Here is a 21,980-nt window from a genome sequence, read left to right as displayed (position 1 = left end):
TGGTAAGACAAGCGAAGTGCCTGTAGGCCTACAGTACTTGTTTGGCATTAGCTAAAGTGTTCAACTCTTGATGTCACCTTTCAAAGTACTCTACATGTATGACTTTGACAGGGGTACCTTGTTTCTATGTGGCATTTTAGTTTTGATGGTTTCATGCTCTCATGTGCCAGCCATCTACTGCACACCACACAATGGGGTTTCTATCCTATTTTGTCCTCAGTTTAAGCGAATCCATATCTGAGCCTACTGTAGGCTACTTCAAATATTCAGAGTAGTAGCCTACTTCCGTTTACCACTAAAATGATCTAACATGACCTGTCACATAAACATTGTCTATGTCAATGACCAATATGTAAACTACAAATAAAGTTTATCAAAAAAAATAAAGGTCCAATATAAGATCTGATAAGGTATCATTTTAAATTGCTGATTTTTTAAATTTATTTTTAACCACAAGCTCTGCGACCCACCCAGAACGGTTCCGTGACCCACTTTTGGGTCCCGACCCACCAGTTAAGAAACACTGCTCTATACTACGGCACCTTTCAGTTTAAAGTAGGCTACCATCCAAATAACCTTATTCATATGGCACTGCTATGTTACCAAAATATGCAGATTTGATTCAGACAAGCAACAAAACACTAATGAAAGATCAACCACAAAATAAATTTATTATAGACATGGATCATGTACAGAGATACCCCTTACATTGTTTCAAGGCAGCATATTGTAAATAATTTAGGTTAATATGTTATGATCAAAAGGTCTGCCATGTAACAATATGAGGCTTTCCATGAGAATATGGACAGGTCATGATCGGATTTACATGTTGAAGATGGAGTTGAAAGGGTTAACTCAGAGACCAAAATAAATCCCACAGCATCCTCATGTGATGTTAATACCTAGTTATTAATACCTTTATATTAATGGTTACTACCATTAATAAACAAATATTCCATTTAGCAGAACACAATACATATCTGTGATGGTCAGAAATAAAAAATAACAAAATCATGCTTCAACACAAAATCAGACAAAAGTCACTTGGTGGTTAATAGGAGAGGAGTGTGGTGTGTGTTAGTGTCTTCAGATCACTGGACCAGAAGGCATGCAGGGTGCGAGTAACTCCATGCCAGATGACCCCTGACTGACCCCAGGACAGTGGGCTGCAGGCTTATTGTGATGGGAAGAGAGAGGACAGAGACTTGGTGGATGACCACACACTCAGCATGCAATGATGTTCCCATTCACCTGCCTGGGCGTGCGGGGGGGCAGTGGACTGCGGGCAAGGGCGCGCGGAGCGTCCTGGGAGTTCCCCCTGGTCGACAGGTGCTCCCATCCTCCCTGTATGGGCACAAGATCACACACACACACACACACACACACACACACAGAAACACACATTGACACGGGCAGTCCTTTTCAGTTCAGGGTCAGCTTTAACTCACTAAATAGTAGATCAAGTTTGTTGTGCTATTGATTTCACGCTATGTCGAATTCATTGCCTTGGTGAATAGTGGATTAGGATATCTCAGGGCATATAACTGTAAAATCTAAGAATAATATGTTATTTATAGGTTTCCTCAGGCATAATTAGACAAAACATGAGTTAATATGAACTGGCGTAACTGTAGACGTCGACGCGTCTGAGTGCTATAAGCTGAGCTGTGCTATAAGCTTATCTCAACACCATCTCCTCAATGCTACCCTTTTAAAGACTATAGCATTGGTCCGGGTTTGCTCCAGGCCAGCAGACACTCACCCCGATGCCAAAGTCCCAGCTCTGGCCTTTGGGCTGCATGGGCTGCACCCCAGCCCGGTGACAGACGACACCCGGACTGTCCGAGGGACAACCTGGCACCTTCTCTGCCATAATCCACACCTGGAGAAAAGAAGCACACCAGTCAGCAAGCCCTTCAGATCCGGCCATCTTTCCCCAGAGTGATCTTTTAAATATCTGCTGTCATGACCTACCACTACATAATATTAGTAATTATCACCATTGCTAATTAATTATAATCTCAGTTTCACTTACAGACAGTTGTCTGAAACTATGACCACTACGTGAAGAACAATAAAAGGATCATTTGGATGTTGATGTCTTGTACCTGATCGAGTGGCCCGACAGAGACCTTGCTCACGTTGTTGGAGATGAGTTCCCACACTGTACCTTGGGGGTAGCTGGGGGTCACACCCTGTCTGTACCACAGATTACCTAAATACAGAGAGTGGGGTGAGTGATGTGTAAAATGGCCTCCTTAATGGATAATGGCCAAACAGTAATAGTAGTCATTCTCGTCATGGTTCTCTGAAAGGTTCCTGTCAGATTGACCCAGCAGAGCAAACAGAGGGACACGTGAAGAACGCTCACCGTTCTCGTCCACGGCGTAAACAGACGTCCGTCCCACGGAGAGCTGCTTGAGGTTCTGTTTAGGTGGAGAGGGGATGTGGTACCAGCAGTCACCTGCAGAAGAGAACAGCAGTCGGAGTGCAGAGCACAAACAAAACCACCAAAACCAAACCAAGTGAAATCCCCCCGGTCATACACATGGCTTAACACAGTCAGTAACGCAATGTTACACCAAAGTTGTTTGTTTCTCAGACGAATGGACGATTCTACATACTGTATGTCTCCTCAGCAGAAGGTCTTACCTGCAGGATTCTGGGCAGACACAGAACCCCGGTAGAAGACCGAGTTGTCTCGGGCGATGGCCCACACCTGGTGACCTCCACCAATGGAAATGGAGCAGAATGGCTGAGAAGTGCCGATGTGAAGCCAGGAGCTGCCCTGAGGGGAGTGGGAAGCACATTGGTCACTGATACAGCCTGCTGTCTAAGGGGCTTAGCGGTGTTTCCTGGGCTGGTCATTCTATCTTTATTAATCTACACCTACTAGTCTTCAGTTTCATGTCACTTGTATGACATGTGAGACTCCACACAATTATCTCACTGACTGCGTGACCCAATGGAATCCCAAATGAGATGGCATGTATGCTGCTAAAGGCATATTGTCCTACAGTACATCTAGTCTGCTGAAAGGTTAGTGTCATGGGTCCTTACAGCAGGGTTTTCTCTGGTCACACCCAGGCGACAGAGCACATCTCCTCTCTCACTGATGGCCCACAGGGGCACCTGCTCCATGCTGCTCTTAGCCAAGCAGGGCAGGATGGTGATGTCACTCAGTGGAATGGGCGGGACTTCCTCCCAGGGGCCAGTCAGTTGTAATCTACACTTCCTGCCGAGACAGGCCATGGACAGACAGGTTAGGTATTCAATTCAAGGCAATACAGTTTTATTTATTTATACTGTATACTCTGATCACCATTGTCTCAAGGCAATGTACTGTTCTCAGTGCCTGAATCCCCTAGCCCTCAATTCAATTCTATTCACAAGTATCAGAACGTCACATATTACCAACCGTCCCGCATTTCCAACCTCTTACGTGTATGTGTCACTTACTATTAATTTCTATACAAACCAAGATGGCAGATTCCTAAAGAAACGCAAGCACCCACACCATAAGTGTATCTAAATTAGCTATGTACCAAAAATTACATTTTACTGTGATTCGAAGAGCTGTAAACAGTCTTCTAAGGCTGCGTGTACAAATCCGCTTGGAGCTCCAGTGGAATTTTGAATTGCGACCAGAATTCTTGGGCTAACCGTTAATGTGCCGTGAGAAAGGTTGGGAATAGGCACCCACCAGCCCAGCACTAAACTCTGAGCATGGTAAACAATATTACCATGAAAAGCAGGCAGTAAAAGCTCTGGTAAGAACCAAACTAGATTTTGTTCAAATCTACACACCTATGGCTACTGAAAAATGTAAGGTTAATTTATCAAATGTTATTTTGAAGTATTAAAAAACATTGTTTTAGAATTTTCGAACGAAATGGTTGGTAATTAGAACATTTACGATACCTCAGGCTATTGCATTCCTCTCTAACAACAAACCACAACACTGAGGAGACTTACCTGACCCAGCGCCTCCTTCTCACAAAGTCCTTGAGAGTCTTGTTGCCAGTATAGGCTCTGTCCAACCAATACCATGTTTCTCATTATTAATAATATCACTAACATTTGCATATATTTAAACTGGTCACTGTGATCATAGCTGACGTTTTCTTACAGTTTATCGAACTACTGGTTGACATTATGCTGGCTGTTTCCTTTGTAATTCCCTTTATAAAAATACCAACCAACTGAATAAATTCTGCATCAATGCATTTGGAATAAATGTTGAATTGAAAGTTTAACTATTTTAGGTCATGATAGCACTGAGCACACTTACGCAGTGAAGTCAGCGGCATACTGCCAGCCCTCCTTGTCTGTCCCTTCCGGGGCACTGTAGTCGATAGCCCAGTCTGTTACCTGCATGAGCAGCATGTGTTTATAAGTAATAGTTAAAGAGAGTGGTTCAATATACTGTACTGACCAAAAGACTTCAGAGCAGCTGCATAGTCTTTTAGAATCTTTGACATTTTAGAGCGAGAAATAAATGGGCATTGAAAAAAAGTAGGCCTAACCACAACCACTCAAGCAAGCAGTAATGGAAAAAGCTAATAACCCGATAAACACCAATGCTGCATGGAAATATATTTGTCTTAATGTTATTTTAGCAAGTCAATTTTGAAACTGCTACAACAAAATTCCCTGATATTCCCTGACTTTGCCCCCAAAAATTATAACATTCCCTGACTTTCCATGTCTAAAATAGATTTGATCTAAAAATAGATTTTCTTTAAAAAAAAAAAAAATAGATTTTATTAAAATTCTATTCTATTCCAGAAATTCCATGACCCGTGGGAACCCTGCAGCACCCAAACTGGTATTAGCCTGCCCTTTACTATCGGTGCGCCCGTGAGGGCACCCACCCAAGTCCACTGCGGTGAGGGCGGTTTGGTGCCGGCTTTGGTGCACTCCTTCAGCCCAGAGGCATCGCTCCACATATGGCGGTCCATGGGGAGACCCCTGGAGTAGAGACAGGGAAGGACCGACACGTCAGTGACCAGCTCCACAGCCAGCAGTCCAAACCAGGCACAAGATGAATGAGAGAGAGAAATATAGACATACTTGTCTGTGTATCCTGTCAGAGGGATCCAACGCTGGTTCTCGAAGATGAATATGCTCCTAACGTCTGCCTGTGGATGCTGATGATCCCGGCTGTCTGCTGGAAATACAGAGGCAAAATATTTGACACCGCACATTCACATACACACATACCCAACACACACGTATTATATATGGGGACCGGGACAGTTGTGGACATTTGGGGTGGAAGGCCACTGAGACGGGGGAGTGTTGAGAGGAAAAAAGAGATGGTGCACAGGTCAAAGTTCAGTGGTGAAGTAGGGATAGTAAGCAATGCTGAGAAACAGGAGAAGGGGGCTGGATTTCAGAAGGGAAACTGACCGGGTCAAAGCAATGCAGAGAAAAGGAGCGTTTACCCTCCGCTGAGCATCCCCTGTGACCAGTGTAGACCCAAGCTGTGTGATCAAAGCCAATGCCCCACACCACACCCAGACTATTACACTCCACCGTGTGCAGGTGGCCTGGGACCTGATACCAGAACCTGCACCATGGCACACACAGACACAGACACAGACACACACACACAGACAGACAAAGACAGATGCACAGATTGGTGGATGCTGGCAGCCATGCCGTGGGAGAAATGCCACAAATAATGTTAATGAATGCACAAGTCCGGTAACACACGACAGCACAGCAGAGCTAAAGAAAATAGGTGAAAGGCTGAGTCAGCTCCTATTTGTCTCCAAGAGTTTAGTGTCCATGAAGAGGCTCTATATGCTGTCTTGGCCTTGCCAATGGTAAAGTATTAGAGTGCACATGCAGAAAGAAGAGGCCCATCACTTTATTATTCATATGGGAGCTCCTGTGAACATGTCAACCCAGTCATGCAGAGAAACAGAGAAGGAGAAGACTGGAAGGTATTCTGACAGACTCACATGTTGTCACAGGCTGGGTTTGGTGTTGACGCCTCTAGGCTCTGCGTAGGTTCATGCACCATGATGTCTCCCTTGGAGGTTACAGCCCACAGGGCCTGTTCGGAGGGCCAACCCACAATGCCCTTGCTGTGGCAGCAGGACTCACCGAGGAGAGACAGCTGCAAGAGGGAGATTTGAGAAGTGCAATAAAAACTCAGCATTGCATGGCACAAATGCAATACATCTCTTTCTGTGCAAAAAAAAATTGCTATCTGAAAATGGGTAGTGTCCTTTGGTCTGGGGCCATGAGCTCAACACAGTAATGTGAGTACCCATTGTTGCAGGTCTTGCTGAGTAGGTGTGGAGAGCAGTAGTGGCCACCTCTGTCTGGTCCTCTCTGCTGTGTAGATGGCAAAGCAGTATGGGGATTCCCTCACCTTGGGGACCAGTGCTGTCACTTCACTTATGGGTGTGCAAAGGAACGGAGAGAGAGAGAGAGAGAGAGAGAGAGAGAGAGAGAGAGAGAGAGAGAGAGAGAGAGAGGAAGAGAGAGATAGAGAGATAGACACTTAAGTTTACTATACTAAATATGTTTGCTCAATATCTGAATATTCTGGTACACTACCTTAAGAAAATGACTTATAAATCTTAAACCATTTTCACAAACTGGCTCTATTGACTTTTGTCTCCTTTTTCTACCTTTTTCTCATCATTTTGTTTGTAGTAGAGATAAAGGATGTCGTCTCTTCTGCCCTGCTCTGTGATGGCCTGCTCCAGGGCAATGCTGACCTCCTCCCACTGGTGGGGCTGCCAATCTCTCCACCAGCGCAGGTGTCCTTTAGTGACACTCACCGACTGTGCCAAGCGAGAGAAAAAACAAACAAAACAAACAAACAAAAACAAATCCAGTTTCAGTGCATGTGTAGAACCTTCAGGGTGGCTGTGTGCAGTCCGGTCAGACCTTTGATGGAGGTTTCTCAACTTTCTTTCCATTTCGCTCTCACCTTTTCAAAGATCTGTTCCTCTGACGCCTCCTTCTTTTTTTCACCCGAGGCATGAGCTGGAGTGATGGATAAAGAGAGAGAACTTGACTCTGGGGGAGGAGAATAAGAGACACACACACAGAATGTGTTATGAGTGTGTGTGTTTATACACTTATCAGATCAATAATGGAGGGGCTGAAATTGCCCACAGCTCAGAAAAGGATACAAAAGTCAGATTAGTGCTGGAATTAAAATGCAACTTATATAAACCTATATAAATGCCACAGTGATGTCTTACTGTCTGCTGAGGACTCCAGCCAGTCAACCTTGGAGGTTGAGATGAGAACACAGCCTCCCCCACTGACCCAGGCCCACGGCGGCCTCTCCTCCACCTCGGGCAGCTCCAGGGGGTAAGTAGCCACAGAGACCCGCTGGGCAGTGGCCCCTGCTGGGCCAGCAGGACGCTTGCCCTTGGCCTCTTCCTCCAGATCCACGTTGCTCCACGGGTCGACCCCAGCTGCCTGGGAGGGAGCTTCGCTCGGGGTCAGAGGGACCTCCTCCTCCTCACCGTCTTCCCCTTGGGCCTCAGGGTTCTCTGCGGGGACCGTGGTCAGTGGCGTCCTGCCCGCGGGCCTGATGGTGCACTCGCGATCTGACACCAGAGCCGAGATGAAGCTGTCGCTGGTGATCTTGGGGATGGTCGCTTTTGGGACTGGGCTGTCCGGTCCCCCCAGGGAGTCCTCCAAGCCCAGCACCGAGCCCTGGGACGAGTCGGTCATCTCCCCACTGAAGTCATGGCTGCAGGGGAAGGCCAGAGAAGAGGGGCCAGCAACGATCAAAACAATTCCAATCATCACAATGACATAGGAGCACAGGGGACAGTCCCACTAAGAGTGCCTGCAACGAGGCGCCATCTACTGGTAGTAAATAGTATAATATTCCCCAAATAAACTCATTTAGAATGTGTGGCTTTTTTTCTTACTGACCCAGAATCAGTATCAACACTGAGATCCTCTCTGTGTCAATGAAAGAAATTGTTACACTGAAACATAATCTCATTTTCTGCCGGGCAGTAAAAAGCAGCTGCACTACTGGAAGTGGGGAAGCCTTGGCGGCCTGCCTGGTGGACTGACCTTGGCTGGCCGTCGGCAGGTCGAGAGCTGTCCCACTGGGCAAGCACTGGAGTCCAGCCAGTCCCTGTCACCTGGCTGGCGGTTACCCCCTGTCGGAAATAGATGGTGCGGTCCTCGCTTCCGATGCCCCACACCTGAAAAGTGCAGACACAGCCACAGCTTGCACAACCAAATCCATACTCAAGACTACACCTCAGGTGTCTTCATTTCATCCGGTCGTAAAGCTCCAATACTGCTTGTCCAGTGAGTAGTTCTCCTTACTATGATTAGCTTGTTTGGAGGGCAAGGAGGTGGGGGGTGGGGAGTGGGGGTTGAGGTGACAGATTTGGTTACTCAGTGCAGTTTACGGTCAGCCATTCCTGACAGAAGCTGGACTTGGTGTGAAAGATGCTGGGGCTGATAGTGGGAACAGCTAACACAACCGGTCAGGACACCGATGGCTCAGAACACGGTGGGAGAATCTGCACACCACTGTCTCTTGGCCTGAGCTACTGGAGTAACTTCACCTCCACACATGGTGCAGGCTCCCAGGCCAACAATGGAGTAGAGCTCTATAGACCAGATAGTTCTCCTCTGAGTTACTATATTTTTGTGAGTACATATATTTTTTGTAAATAGACCAAGACAAATGCACTGTGCAAGTCAAATATGTTCTGAAGCTACAACAAGGTTTCTAACTCAATCAGCCCACCTCTCCTTCCACCCATCTCTGTCCTGATTTGACCTCGCAATTCTATGCCCATACAGTTCCGATTTTGTCCGGTCCATTTGACCAGTTATAGCCTATGTACTTTTAATTAAAACATAATATTAATATTTATTATATATTATATTATATAACATATTATATTATATTTACACACTAATATTGGACCTGAGGGCTCCTCCAAAGAAGCACACACACACACCCAGTCATTTAGGGCATGAGATGCATAATATGGCACAGAGAGTTGCAGCCAGACTCAAATTAGCCGTGGTCCTGCTGGCCTCACCAGAGTGCAGAATACAGCAAAAGGATATATATGGCAGGGTCCTCTAGGGGCGGCGGCTACCGTGGATGGCAGCCAGCCGTGGAGCCCGACGGGGCTCTCGTTTCAGAGCAGCAGAGGTCAGGAGTTTGTGTGTGTGTGTGTGTGCGTGTGTGTGTGTCTGTGCACCTATGTGTACATATGTGTGTGTAAAAGTAGGTTTCTCTGTCTTTCTGTGTATGTGTGTGTGTGTGTGTGTGTGTGTGTGTAAGAGAGAGAGAGAGAGAGAGAGAGAGAGAGAGATAATATTTAACTGTGTGTGTGCAAATTTGTGTGTGTGTGTATGTGTGTGTGTGTGTGAGAGAGAGAGAGTATGTGACATACGGAGAGGGAGAGAGAGAGAGAGAGATTAAGGGGCTAAGTTGGGGGGCCTTGGTGGCTGCATCGCTGGCAGTTTTGCCCTCCTAGACTCAGCAGCAAGTGACCCACACTGCCCCCGCCCAGGCAAAGCTCTGAAAGGAACACTGGGGAGAAATGTGATTCGGCCAACTAATGCTTTGCTAATGAGAAGCCAGGCGGGGAGGGGGGTAGAAATGAAATGAAAGGGTGGACATAGGGTATAAATAAGATGGGCAAGACATAGGTCAGTACGTTGCTGCTCTGGAACATTATGGTCCTAACCCACATTGTATGACAGATCAAATGCTGTTTATATCCTCAAAGATGCAACCGCAGCAGACTGACCTGAACCGGCCGGGCACCAAGCCAAAGAGGAACCTTTTCTGCATAGTTCTGGTGGATGTGTTTCAAATGGAACTCACCTGGTCGGTAGGCCCCACGCTAACCATCAGCATCTCTCCTGATATGTTTATCCACCCCGATCCACAGGGATTGTGGGAGTTCACTCCCCTTCTGAACCATACCTAACCCCAGGCACAAGGGCAAGAAAGCAAAGTTTGAGAACACCAACAGTACATTTGTATCATCTAAACCCATGCTAATCTGAGTTGCGTGAGAGCCTTGAAACTTATCTATCACTATTGATAAGAACAGATCAAATACAATACACTGTTTGATGGTCCTAGTTGAACGATGTTAGATGTCTAATATTTTACTTTGTTGTCTTTGGTGATGGCCCACACCACGCACATCCCCACAGACACAAGGGCAGCCCCCATGTTCTTCTTAGGAGGTTCCACCACTGTCCAAGATGATCCTTTAAGGCAGAAGATACATCTCACAAGATTGTACCGGTATATAAAGTCAAAATGCCTTTAACCAAGATAATAGGATACCCTTGGTATTAAACATAATATTAGTTTGATGACAAGCATGTGTACAAGCTTATTTGGGTATGTAGAGGTCTATTTGAGTGTATATCCTAGAACGTTTTTTTTTTATGTATTATAATACTGTAGCATTAATAAAACATATGCAGATATGTAAAGCCTATACTGTACTAACCTTTGGGTTGTTCGCAGCTAACACCCGTCCGAACCAGAAGCTGGCCATCCCATAATACTGCCCACAGCAGGTCTCCAGGGCCACAGCTCACCTGGGCAACCTCACCGGGGGCTGCCACCTCCTCCCAGCCACAGCCCTCTGGTCTCAGGTGCTGGATGCCGCTGCGAAACCACACCTGTGTTCCCCAGACAAACACAGTTCACACACACAATCACACACCTTCTGCCCATTCCACTGTCTGTTTCAATGTCTGAACTAAGTTCTTTATTGTCACACACACACACACACACACTTACGTTTAAGTAAACAGCAAGGTTCTCATTTGACATTTGACCTATCCTCTGCATTTGACCTATCCTATACTTGTGACTAGTTAAGAGGAATACGCCTGGATTCAGGGGAAAATAGGGCAGGGGTGAATTTCTCTGATTTCGAACAAAGCTTTTTTCAATAGCCAATCATGGAGAGGTGGCAGACCTTGTGAGTATGCACATGTACTGGGTGTTTCATGAAAATACCGCAGACAGCGGACTAACAACCAAAACAATGGCTTTTAGTTTGCCTTTGTAGCCATCTCTAGCTAGCCTTTGCTTAGGCAAATGAGACATAACTTTTAAGGTTTAAAGCAAAGGTTGTTATGAGCTTTAATTTCTTCAAAAATTGGCTCTAAACATGCTTCAATTATGTTTGTATCGGCAGCCATTTCGTACTGGTTTCAGTATGGACTTTTCTCCATGAACACAACGGAAGTGAGATCAGCGGGCGTCTCTGAAAGTAGTTGTTTTCTGGTTGTGAAGGTTTTGGCCCAGAAGTTCGTTCAGCATGATGCAAGCTTCTGGGTACCCAGATTAATTTGGAGCAGCAAGCACACTCACTAGAGGCAGGAAGCAGGGGGGAAGCAGCAGAGCTGCACCTGAGGGGCAGTTGAGGGGTTAAGTGTCTCGCTCAAGGGCACAGCAGCCGTGGATGTTGAGAGAGCGGAAAGTACTGTCCACCCACTCCCCCGCCCACATTTTCTGAATTGACGACCTTTCGGTAACAAACTCGTTTCTCTAACATTTAGGTAATGGCTTGGCTGCCACCTAGGGACGGGTCAAGGTCTCTCCTCAGCAGCACACAAAAAGCAGTCATACTCTATACACAAATGAAAACACACTCAGACACAACCACACACACACAGTCATACATACATAGTCATATGGAATGACAGGTGATTCGCAGTACTTAAACTGTACACAAATCACCTGAACCCCAAGCGTAAACTGAGACATTCCTGACATTTCCTTAGGGGTTGAGTGTCAGTTGAGTAACTTGAGAGGCTCTGAAGTTACTAATTATACAGACTAAAAATAGTTCACTAAAAATAGGATGAAAGAAAAATAAGACTAAGAATCTGCAAACAACAAATACAAATGTCACTTTAACAGAATTCATCAACTGAGATTTGTGGTTCATATTATAAAATCGCACCCAAGAAACATGGAGACTTGCAGTCTTAAGAGAATTATTAAAAGGATATGAGGAGTGAATAAAAAAACAAATTAATCATTTGACTTCTTATGCCAAGAGAATAATTCTTCAGCATGTCAGAAGAGGCCACTGTCATACAGTACATGCCATGCCTGCATACCCTCACCTCTAAACTCAAGTCCATTTTTGATCCTCCTTTGTCAGCATGGTGTATGGTACTACACTGGTCTCTAGTGGCAGTATATTCTAGGTGCACCCAACTCTTTAGTACTTTGCAATCACCAATAGACCTCTGAAGTTCACCTACAAAAAAGCTGCCGTCTTTGGCCATATAAAGAGATCCAGTATCTTGCGATTTTTCCTATGGGAAAATAACATGGGCATTTTGAATAATCGCACCAGAAAGACAATGTCTGAAATGCAGACATTTTGCTCTACACACTTTTGTCCTCTGCCTTCGAATGGGTTCTGTCAGTATGTTAAGACGGTGAACTATGATTTTTGCTACCCCAGAGCTAACGTGCAGTGCAGCTTGCCATAGGTAGCTTCGATCAACCCCCGGATCTCCTTATATGGGCAACGATCTTTGCAGCTTTGATTCCTTATTGTAGGCAAACTTCAGAGGTCTATGTTCAATCTGTGACACGGATGCCATGATAGGAGAGGTGCATGATGGCTACTGTTGTCACCTACCCTCCCTTGCTGGGACACAGCCCAGAGGTAAAGGCGCTTCTCACTGCTGTGGCTCATCAGGTGACCTCCACAGCTGATGTCAGTGAAGGGTTGTGGAGGGGGTCTCCCTCTGTCCAGGGAAATCTGAAAATGAACCCAACATCATAAATAATGTCTTAATAGACTGTCTTAATAGTCTAACCTCTTTTTTTCATACATATAATTATTAATATTTTACTTGAATTATTCATTTCCAACATTCCAATGGGATAATCTGACAAACACTGGTAGGAGTAAGAGACCTATAGGCTGTTCCCTCCCAGAGGCCCTTCAGAGATGCCTTACCTTAGACCACGAGCCAAAGGCCCTGTAGCGTCTGTTCCGAAGCCATCGTCTGCGGCGAACACAGGAGTTCCACTTTTTTTCCTTGCTGAAGCTGGCAGGAAAATCCACGGCATACTCCCATCCCTGAAATTCAAAACAGGGACACATATAGAAATACACTTTTCCCTTTCTCCAATCCATGAGGACTATCTGAAAAGGAAACACAACTCAGTCAGCTCTCTAATCTAGATTTTACAGATCCAGTCTCATAATTTCTGGCACATCCAATCAAATTACATCGTTTCCTACTGTGGGGGCAGTCGTGGCCTACTGGTTTGGGCTTCAGGCTTGTAACCGGAGGGTTACCAGTTCGAACGGCTGAAGTGTTCTTGAGCAAGGCACCTAACCCCTCACTCCTCCCCGAACGACACTGTAGCAAGGCAGCTCGCTGCTCCGTGTTATTGTGTGCTTCACCTCACTGTGTGTTCACTGTGCGCTCTGTGTGTTCACTAATTCACGGATGGGATAAATGCAGAGACCAAATTCCTTGTATACGCAAGTATACTTGGCCCGAGAAACCTGATTTACATTTACATTAAAAAGAAGCAATTGGCTGACAGTGTGTATGTCTTGATTCTGAGCCACTTTGGTGCCCATTTATAGAGCCTGGGCTGTTCACAAACACAGAACTTTTTCTGAGTTCATAATGGACAGACTATAGAATTTAACTTAATTTGACGACAAGCGTAATGGATTAGAATTAAGGACTATTCCTTTATTGTAAGGCCCCAATGTGGGAAGTAGGGGAACAGTTTTGATTTTGGTGTCCCCATACTGACAAAGTATTCTAGTCATAATAAAATGCCTTTTTGGGTGTGGTAATTAATACAGTCAAGCAATCATGAAATGAGTCAGAGCATCAGACACACCCCCGTGTTGGTAGATGGTCTTCCACAGCTCTCATCATGTACAAACCAGTCACCCTCCCACTCCCAGCTCTCTGAGGGCAGCTGGAAGCTGTGCAGAGGCTGAGAGTTAAGTCCCGCCTCATCCGTCCATGACCAGCGGTCTGTGGGCAGCAGCGAGTCCGTGAAACCATCCAAGGGATTCCAGCGCTGCAAAAAAAGCATGATACAGTCATGCAAACAAGACTCACACGTCTACATGCATTTTTTTTTTTGATACTAAAAAAAAATACTAAAAATACTCTTTAAAGGGAGCATATAGTCACTTTGCAAACCTTCCATATCTGTATGTTTAATATATTCCTTTATCAGTACACTGACTCTGTTGATTAAGTGGACAGTGTATAAAAGCAACAGTTTGTCTCCCTACCAGACATGCCATAAACCTGCCAACAGTCAACAGATCAACTATGCTGACCTGTCTGTTATATCTCATAGCCTAAATATTGTATCAGACATGCACTCAAAAAGTCACAACTGAACTTGTCAAGTGGTACAAAATGGAGACAAGTCTCTGGCATTGTCAATGCATGCCCAGATTGCTTGATATTGCACTGTGTAACACTGATGATCAGGAAGAACCATTTTAGCTGTTTTTTAATTAACTGGGTAGTGGGTACTGTGTGAGCGCTAAATTGTGTTATATTGACGCCAAGGGGCATAACATTTAAAATGTAATTGTATTGCTTTAGGAGATATTTCATCATTTAGGTGATAGCCTACATGGGGCACATTTTTGAGCAATGTAGCAGGGCAACCACATAACCGGTTCCATGTGTTCCGATTGGATGATTAAAGTTCTCAAAAACTGATGATTAAAGCTCTAAAGAGGGAGTGTACTGAGTGTAAGATCAACCTACCAGTTACTCATCTTGCACTCACTGGATCATCTTCCTGAATGTCAATATTCTGATCAGAACAAGTCTGGGCAAATTACTAAGTCAGCACCAGTCAGAGGCTATATTTATTGTTTTGTACTTTTATGATGTCATCACATCACCAAAAGTAGGCTGGTTTTACCAAAAATATATGGCAGTATTTTTAAACTACAAAAATACACCCCTATAAAGTATTTTGATACAAAATATGAAGCCATTTTTTCAACCCAATGAAATAGGTATTTCAAATATATGAAGGCCTACTATAGGCTAGGTAGTGCCAATCCCTGTCTACATGTTGTTCCTTGTTTTTTTCTTAGACAGAGTGTTAAATATGCCTATCAGTTTTAACAAATCACCTGGTTTTCATACGTTTCTTCTTGGTAACGTATTGCTGTATCACTTGGGTTAACGTTGAGGTAAAGTTGATTGTCGCACCCAATACCCCAGCAACATTGCTTGACAGCCGCTACGCGTTTCAGTTCCAGCACTTTGTCCTTCGAGCGCTCCCAACGCCCTCCAGCGGTGGACAGGCAGTACACTCTTCCATACACATCCACGGCCCACAGGAGGGAACTGTTCATCATGGAGCCCTACGGCAGAGCGCCTCCGGGTTCCCTCAGGATAGAACTCCGGCCGAAGCTCTTTCCCTGTAGATTATAAAAGGAACTCTCATACGAGCAGAGAATACAGTCATACAGTCATGCGCGCACAGACGTCTCCATGTGATTTAGCTACAGTCTGCTGAACGCAAAGAGTTATGTAGTTGATGCGCTGACATGTTTTAATGATGAAGGACAACACTATGTCGAGTATTACTTAAATTAAGTCCCAGCACCCCCCCCCCCCCTTTTAACCCGGGTTTAGCAGTTTATTTTCTGGCATATAATCGTCTATCGGAAAATGTAGCCTATCTTTTACGTCTGGCAACTGCTTTGACGGGACACTTGACAACCGAGTCTGCAAAGCAACCATGACATTGGACACCTATGTGGAAGAGGGTTAGACTTCAAAACCTTTAAATAATTCCTGAACATGACAATAGCCTTTTCACTTCCTTCTCCGAATACACCGACATAAACTTGCAACTAAATGTTACAATCTAACAACTGCATCCCGAACAAAGCATAAATATAACTTACCTCTGCAGTTGGGTGGTGTGTGAACTCCAATTGTGCCCCCTAATAGCCTACATCAAGTAGCAAAGATAAAGCAATAATATTACAGGACATGGGAGATCATAGCTGAAATGTTACGGGATTAGTTACTCATACAGAATGTCCTCCCGGGTAAAATAGACAAAAATACTGAAAACACCCTTTTCGGCCCATACAGTTTATTCCCATTGTGAGGAATATTTCTACTGACTCAAAATCCACGACAGGAAGTTAAGGTATTTATTACGGATTGGCTGTCATGCTATAAAGCCTGTGCATCCTCGTCACCGATTGGACAATCCCTTCAGGATGGGGCGTTTTACCCCGTCTGCTACAGCTGTTTAGCGGAACTATTTACATGTAGAATTATTTATAATGCGCAATTTCAATAATTTAAAACGTTGATCAAAACATTGGTTCACCGAAAGGTTTGGCGAAAGATGATCAAGTTCATTATTTCCTTCTGCCTGTTACCACTGCAAAACAAAATGGAACATCTCAGGAACATTTGTTTTACATATTTTGATAGACCTACTTTCAAATTTAAGTGGATGCATTATTATTTAGGCTTGCATTCTGGTCATGTTAGCTTAGCCTAGTATGAGCAAGCCTCTGGTTTTGTTCCTAAATGATTAAATGTAATTTGTTGAATCTCAGTCCCATTGTGGTTCCCTAGGACTAGGTCAGTTCAATTACCTTGGTTGTTTTAGTTTTTATTCACTTAACTTAAACGAAAAGCAAGGACGTTTCAAATGTCACAGCAGATCACATTTATTACAAATATTATAAGCCACCTTGAGACAAATCTGCGTCAAGGTAGCGGAGCTGTTGCGTTTGTGCGGCGGTAAAGAGGAATGTCACTTTAAGACGCGCTGCGCTTTGTAGACGCCCATTGCATCACATGATTGCTGTCTTGTGACAGACCCGATAGCAGGAAAACGATTTTTGAGTTTCAAAGGAGTTTACGTAAACAACTTTGAAGGTGATGGTGGACCAGAGATGATTTGGTAAACGAAATGACGTTAATTTAAATTGAACCCAGTCTTAACTATACGTCGTCTTAATTTGACCAAGTGGTAATGGGTTTGGGAGGTATTACCGACTTGGCGCATGGCGAGTGGTGAAGTTTCTAGTTTCTTGGTCGCGTTGTCTTTGTTTTGTCACACGTTTTTACTCTTTCAGTCGCGCACAGGCACTTTTTAGAATTGCATGACGCTCAGGGAAATCAACAAAAATCAAGACCTCAAGGTGAGAGTGCAGGCAGCTGAGATTGAAGTGATACAGAAAATCTGAAAGCGTTAACAGACCATGTCGGATATGGATAATAAACCCCTTCTGCAAGACAAGCCCCCAGCTTATAACACTGTTTCGGGGCCGTATGAATATGGTCAACAGCAAAATTATGGCGCTATCCCAGCGGCTGGCCCGCCACCTCCTGGATTTCAGCAGCCACCGCCGCCCTATAACTATCCTGCTGGACAAGGCAAGTGTACTTTCCCTTTTAAAAAAACAATGTCTGCGCCTTATGTTTATGACATATCTCACCTTCTGATGTGACTTGGTAGTTACTTTTTAGGTAGCTACTTCTATACCTATGTGTGTAACAATAATGTAACAATTTAACGCATTGTTTGAATCGGGTGAATATTGCCCGAAATCTTTCAGATAGGGGCCTCACATAGGCTAAGGATAGTTTTAAACTTTGCTCTGTGTAGGGGTGCTCTTAGTAAAAATGTGTCTTGTTGTGTGAAGACCAAATACTGTATGTGAGTTTTTACAGTAAAAGTTTAAGACCGTTTGATTACAGAATAAAGAAACGATGGCTGCTCTACAGTAAAGCCACAGGCTGTAGGCCTATCTTCTCTGAACGTCGTCTGTATCATACATCAGCCTGCCTCTTTCACGACATTTGGCATTTGAAACTAGACACAGAACAAGTAACTGCTTCCTCATATGCCATATTTATAGCTAGGGTTATAAACGGTTTTATTGTGTTAAATGGTTTTCACTTAAAGTAACTAAGTCCTTACTATAAAAACCCTCCTCCATTGATTAGAAGAGATACTAGTTCGACCCCTTAATTGTTGTTGCCCACAAAAACTTCAGCAAGTGTAACACAGCAAGTGTTAAAGAGTTTGTCGGACAGTCAGATGTACCTCAGGTCTGTGACCACTCTCTGTACCCTCTCTGACTGCAGCTTATCCTGCTGTGCCAGGCCAGGTGCCAGCTGTGGCTCAGCAGCCCACCTTCGGCGGCACTTACACCATCATCCAGCCCTCCGTGGTTGTGGTAGGGGGCTGCCCTGCCTGCAGGTAAGTCTGACTCTGCCCGCCAGAGAAACAGGTTCTCACCGCTCTGACTCCAAACCAGCTTAAAGCGGATAGGGCACAATGGTGACTGAGTGGGGAAAAAACATGTAGGTAGGTAAATAGATACATAGAAGTGCTTTTAGTACCACAGTTTATTTCAATTCTGGTCATTTTTAACTTGTCATATCACCTACACAACATTGTAAACACAAACAAGCATATCAAAGGAATTCTGGAGTTTTCTGGCTGCTCAGGAAGTTCCACATATGGTAAGATTCAGACATTTCAGTGTATCCAGAGTACTTTATGAATCATTAAGCTACATGACTATGCCAGTTACATCTCCCATTGCTGAGTGCTCATCACAGAGTTCATCTTCACTGAGTCATTGTTTAACCGACATTAAGTGACTGAAGCCAACCGTTGTGTCACAAGAGAGCATTTTGCGGGTGGCTTATTTCCTGTTTAAGACCATGTGTTACTATGTTGACAGAAACAGTGTATTTTTACTTTGCACAAAATTTTCTTTGTTGCTTTAAAAAAAAATTTGACATTAAGGCTTAGTGTTAAATTCGCCTCGCTTGAAATTATATTTGACTTGGCTGGTCTAATTTCTTGGTCAAACTGTGGTTGAAAGTCATTATTCATGTGACTGTTAAGGCAGCAACCATGTCAGTGGTGGTTTGTTCCCTGTGTCATTATTCTGTACTTTCCAGATGCAGAGGCAGCGAATTTGTTGCTGACTGCTTCCTCTTCAACTGGGAAAAATGATTAGTTACATTGTTAGCCAACATAAAAAAGCTGTTTTTCCCCCTTTCCCACCAGTCTCATTACGGGATGACAGTCACTTCTGCACTTCTTTCAATTACTGAAAAAAAAAACAATTGGCCATCTCCAACGGGGATTTGTTGTCTTTTGAAACGTCTTACACTTGTGGTAGCAGAACTTGGAGTAAAAAGTCTCTCAGAGTGTTGTCATTTAGAGGCCATTATTCACAAATATAGCAAGTGTGTACCTTGCATGAGTTTATGGAGGAGATTGTTGGTGGCCCACCAACCCAGCCACCTGTAAACACAATTATCCACACTAATTAAATTGGACAAAAGACATGCCCAAGCATATGAATGCCTGCATATATTTAGTGTGAATATCTGGATAAACTGTAGAGTCCACCATAAGTGACAAGGTAAAACAAATATTTTAGAGTGATATTATATAGCAAGTTCAGCAATTCCAAGATGAGGAGTTCTCTATAAAATTATTTCTTCTATTGTTTAGTCATTCATGATACATCTGTGCTAGTGACTTGAAAAACAAGAACATTTCTGTTCCCTTTTAGCTAAGGCACTTAGACAGGAACGCCACTTTATTGTGTTTACATGTATGGCCTGCCACCACAATTTATCACTTTAACTTTTTTACTTTAATTCTTAATGTCTTTTCTCACACATTATGTTTTCTATTGCAGCATGCAACACTGCTGTTCACAGATCATCCTTTCGTGGTGTCAATTTAGCTGTTACAATAAAGCTCAGACTGCTCAACTGAAGTAGCAGTAAGGAGTTCTAGTATAAAACTAGCAAGTACCTAAGGAACATGCAAAAACCAACAATTGCACAGTTGGCACCAATAAAATCTTGCTCGCCTAGCATATTATTTTTGTTCAATAATATGCTATCATACTAACAAGTGTCTCTTGGTAGTTGTCAATGTTAAGCTGTAAAAGCATACAGCATAATTTTGTTGGGTGGTCCCATCAGGACCTCAGACTTAAGTAGTGTGCAGCCAGGTTGGTAAGTGGAAATGACAGGTTTATTTGTCTGTCCTGTTGTATGACAATATACCATCAAAGCACATTTAACCCTTAAAGGAGTACGGAATGTTGGGAAATGAACCTTCTAAAGAATATCTGGGTTCATTGAATTCAACATATAATTTTAGAACCTTCAATTGTTGCAGAACTTAGAATGTTCAAAAACCTACACCTTTTAAGGGTTAAAGATGATGCCTCAAAAATGGTGAAATCTCTGCCTACTGTTGCTGTAAAGTGTTAAGCCAGCAGAGATGAGCGGGTATGTTTGTGTGTGACTCCTCTCCTTAGGGTTGGGGTGCTGGAGGACGACTTCACCTGCTTGGGCATCCTGTGTGCCATCTTCTTCTTCCCCATTGGCATCCTCTTCTGCCTCGCCCTGCGCCAGCGGAGGTGCCCCAACTGTGGTGCCACGTTCGGCTAGAGCCACCGAGGACCAAAACAGAGCAGCGGCCAGAATGATGGCGGTGACGGGGGCCCAGGCCTGGCCTCTCTTGCCCATGCTTTTATCTTTATTTTGTCAATCATATTTGCACACCAGTAATGCCATGCATAAAAAACACATCTATTGATAATGAGAATCTTATTTTTTAAGATGCATGTGATGATAAATGTATTGTTCATTTTTACATGATGAGACAATGTTAATGATCGACAACTCGGTGATTAGCTGCCCCAGTTCTGACCTCTTTCATCCAATCATTGGTGCCTTTATTAAGTCAGAGGGTGATTGTGCGAATGGAGTTTCAGATCTTTGCTCTCATCAGCAGGATGTGGACTATAACCCCCCCACTGGACTAGCAGACAGGTGGAGGGGGAGTCTTGCTAACACACCTCATTGGAGTGACTAGCAGGAGAAGTGGAGTTAGACGAAGACCATCATGTCACCCATTTTTTTTTTTTCTTTTTTTTTTTTAAACAGAAAATGTGCAGGTCACTCTGGTCTATGCAGGTATTTGAACTGTTGCCGCTGACCAGTGCATTCTGGGAAAAGGGAACAAGAAGCTGTCCTAGTCATGTGTCTCCCTTGGCGTGGGAGATTTATGGCCACAATGGTGTTGTACACCTAAACAATCATGCAGTCCACCAAGCAGAGGACTAAACCTGCTGTTCATCTCTCTCCCTCTTTCTTTTCTCTCTCATCCCAAGGCCTCTCTTCTTAATCTTACTTTTTATCTAGAAATCTTCTTAAACTGATTCAGTTACTTCTACAGAGTTGGTTCTCTCTAATTTACTGTCCTTTTCTACAAGTCAGTTTGCTTGATTAGATGCTGTTTATCTCGAAAATTCACTGCAAGTTTATACAAATATAGTTTTTTTTTAGAGACAGCGCTCACCTGTTTCTTCTCTTTTGGGGGCCATAATAATCCTTGCACTGCACTGATATTTGCATTTAGCATTTGTATGAAATGGATGATGCTTTCAGATAATGGATTGTCTGTCTACATGGTATATGCAGCCTTCAGGTAAACTGCGCAGTGTAGCTGTGCTAAGGCTCTGCTGGCCTTCTTTTGGCAAATGAAAACCTACAGTTGTTGCAATAAAGTCGTTTCTAAGTCACGCCATGTCCGCATGCCAGATGAGTTTCAATGCACATGATTTTTTGTTGGCTTTTTGTTAGGTGATGTATACTGAAGCTTATTTTTGGTAATGACTAAAAAGTGTGGTTTTCATCATGTATCAGTTGAAAAAAAATGTCAGAGTGAGAGAGTGAGAGAGTGAGAGAGAGAGTGAGAGAGTGAGGCTTGCTAATTGTAAAGTTTAATGCTCAGTCTCCTTCAGAACACAGTGCATGCAGTCATGATCAGTCCGCACTTTTTATATGAGAGAAATACTGTAAATTAAAGTATATGAGTGCAACCTGAATGATGACTAAGTGATCTTTAAAAAAAAAAAAAA

General features: G+C 43.8%; 2 protein-coding genes across 2 annotated transcripts; one reads left to right on the top strand and one right to left on the bottom strand.

The window, feature by feature from the left end:
- Positions 1 to 710: 710 nt before the first annotated feature.
- On the bottom strand, positions 711 to 16,125 carry tecpr1b (tectonin beta-propeller repeat containing 1b). The gene is made up of 25 exons (XM_076265165.1): positions 15,948 to 16,125; positions 15,165 to 15,455; positions 13,892 to 14,077; positions 12,984 to 13,106; positions 12,660 to 12,782; positions 10,497 to 10,671; positions 10,148 to 10,248; positions 9,854 to 9,955; positions 8,065 to 8,198; positions 7,230 to 7,729; positions 6,953 to 7,041; positions 6,649 to 6,803; positions 6,281 to 6,431; positions 5,970 to 6,127; positions 5,413 to 5,572; positions 5,074 to 5,141; positions 4,875 to 4,971; positions 4,292 to 4,371; positions 3,976 to 4,032; positions 3,061 to 3,235; positions 2,653 to 2,788; positions 2,372 to 2,464; positions 2,109 to 2,215; positions 1,763 to 1,882; positions 711 to 1,344 (listed from the first exon to the last, which is right to left on the bottom strand). The coding sequence occupies exons 2-25, from the start codon at positions 15,390 to 15,392 to the stop codon at positions 1,225 to 1,227; spliced, it is 3,438 nt and encodes a 1,145-aa protein (XP_076121280.1). The 5' UTR covers positions 15,393 to 15,455; positions 15,948 to 16,125; the 3' UTR covers positions 711 to 1,224.
- Positions 16,126 to 16,876: 751 nt separating this feature from the next.
- Positions 16,877 to 21,947, top strand: bri3 (brain protein I3). The gene is made up of 3 exons (XM_076265163.1): positions 16,877 to 17,445; positions 18,160 to 18,274; positions 20,373 to 21,947. Exons 1-3 carry the CDS (start codon positions 17,271 to 17,273, stop codon positions 20,503 to 20,505), a joined length of 423 nt encoding a protein of 140 aa, XP_076121278.1. The 5' UTR covers positions 16,877 to 17,270; the 3' UTR covers positions 20,506 to 21,947.
- Positions 21,948 to 21,980: the final 33 nt, after the last annotated feature.

The sequence above is a fragment of the Alosa pseudoharengus genome, unplaced genomic scaffold (assembly GCF_046254945.1).
Source record: "Alosa pseudoharengus isolate Yale_2024_CS ecotype anadromous, Long Island Sound unplaced genomic scaffold, YU_APseudo_1.1 YU_APseudo_1.1_scf_4, whole genome shotgun sequence".
In the NCBI taxonomy this organism is placed as follows: domain Eukaryota; kingdom Metazoa; phylum Chordata; class Actinopteri; order Clupeiformes; family Clupeidae; genus Alosa; species Alosa pseudoharengus.
Note: the sequence above shows the minus strand (reverse complement) of the source record. Positions and strands in the feature narration are given on the sequence as shown.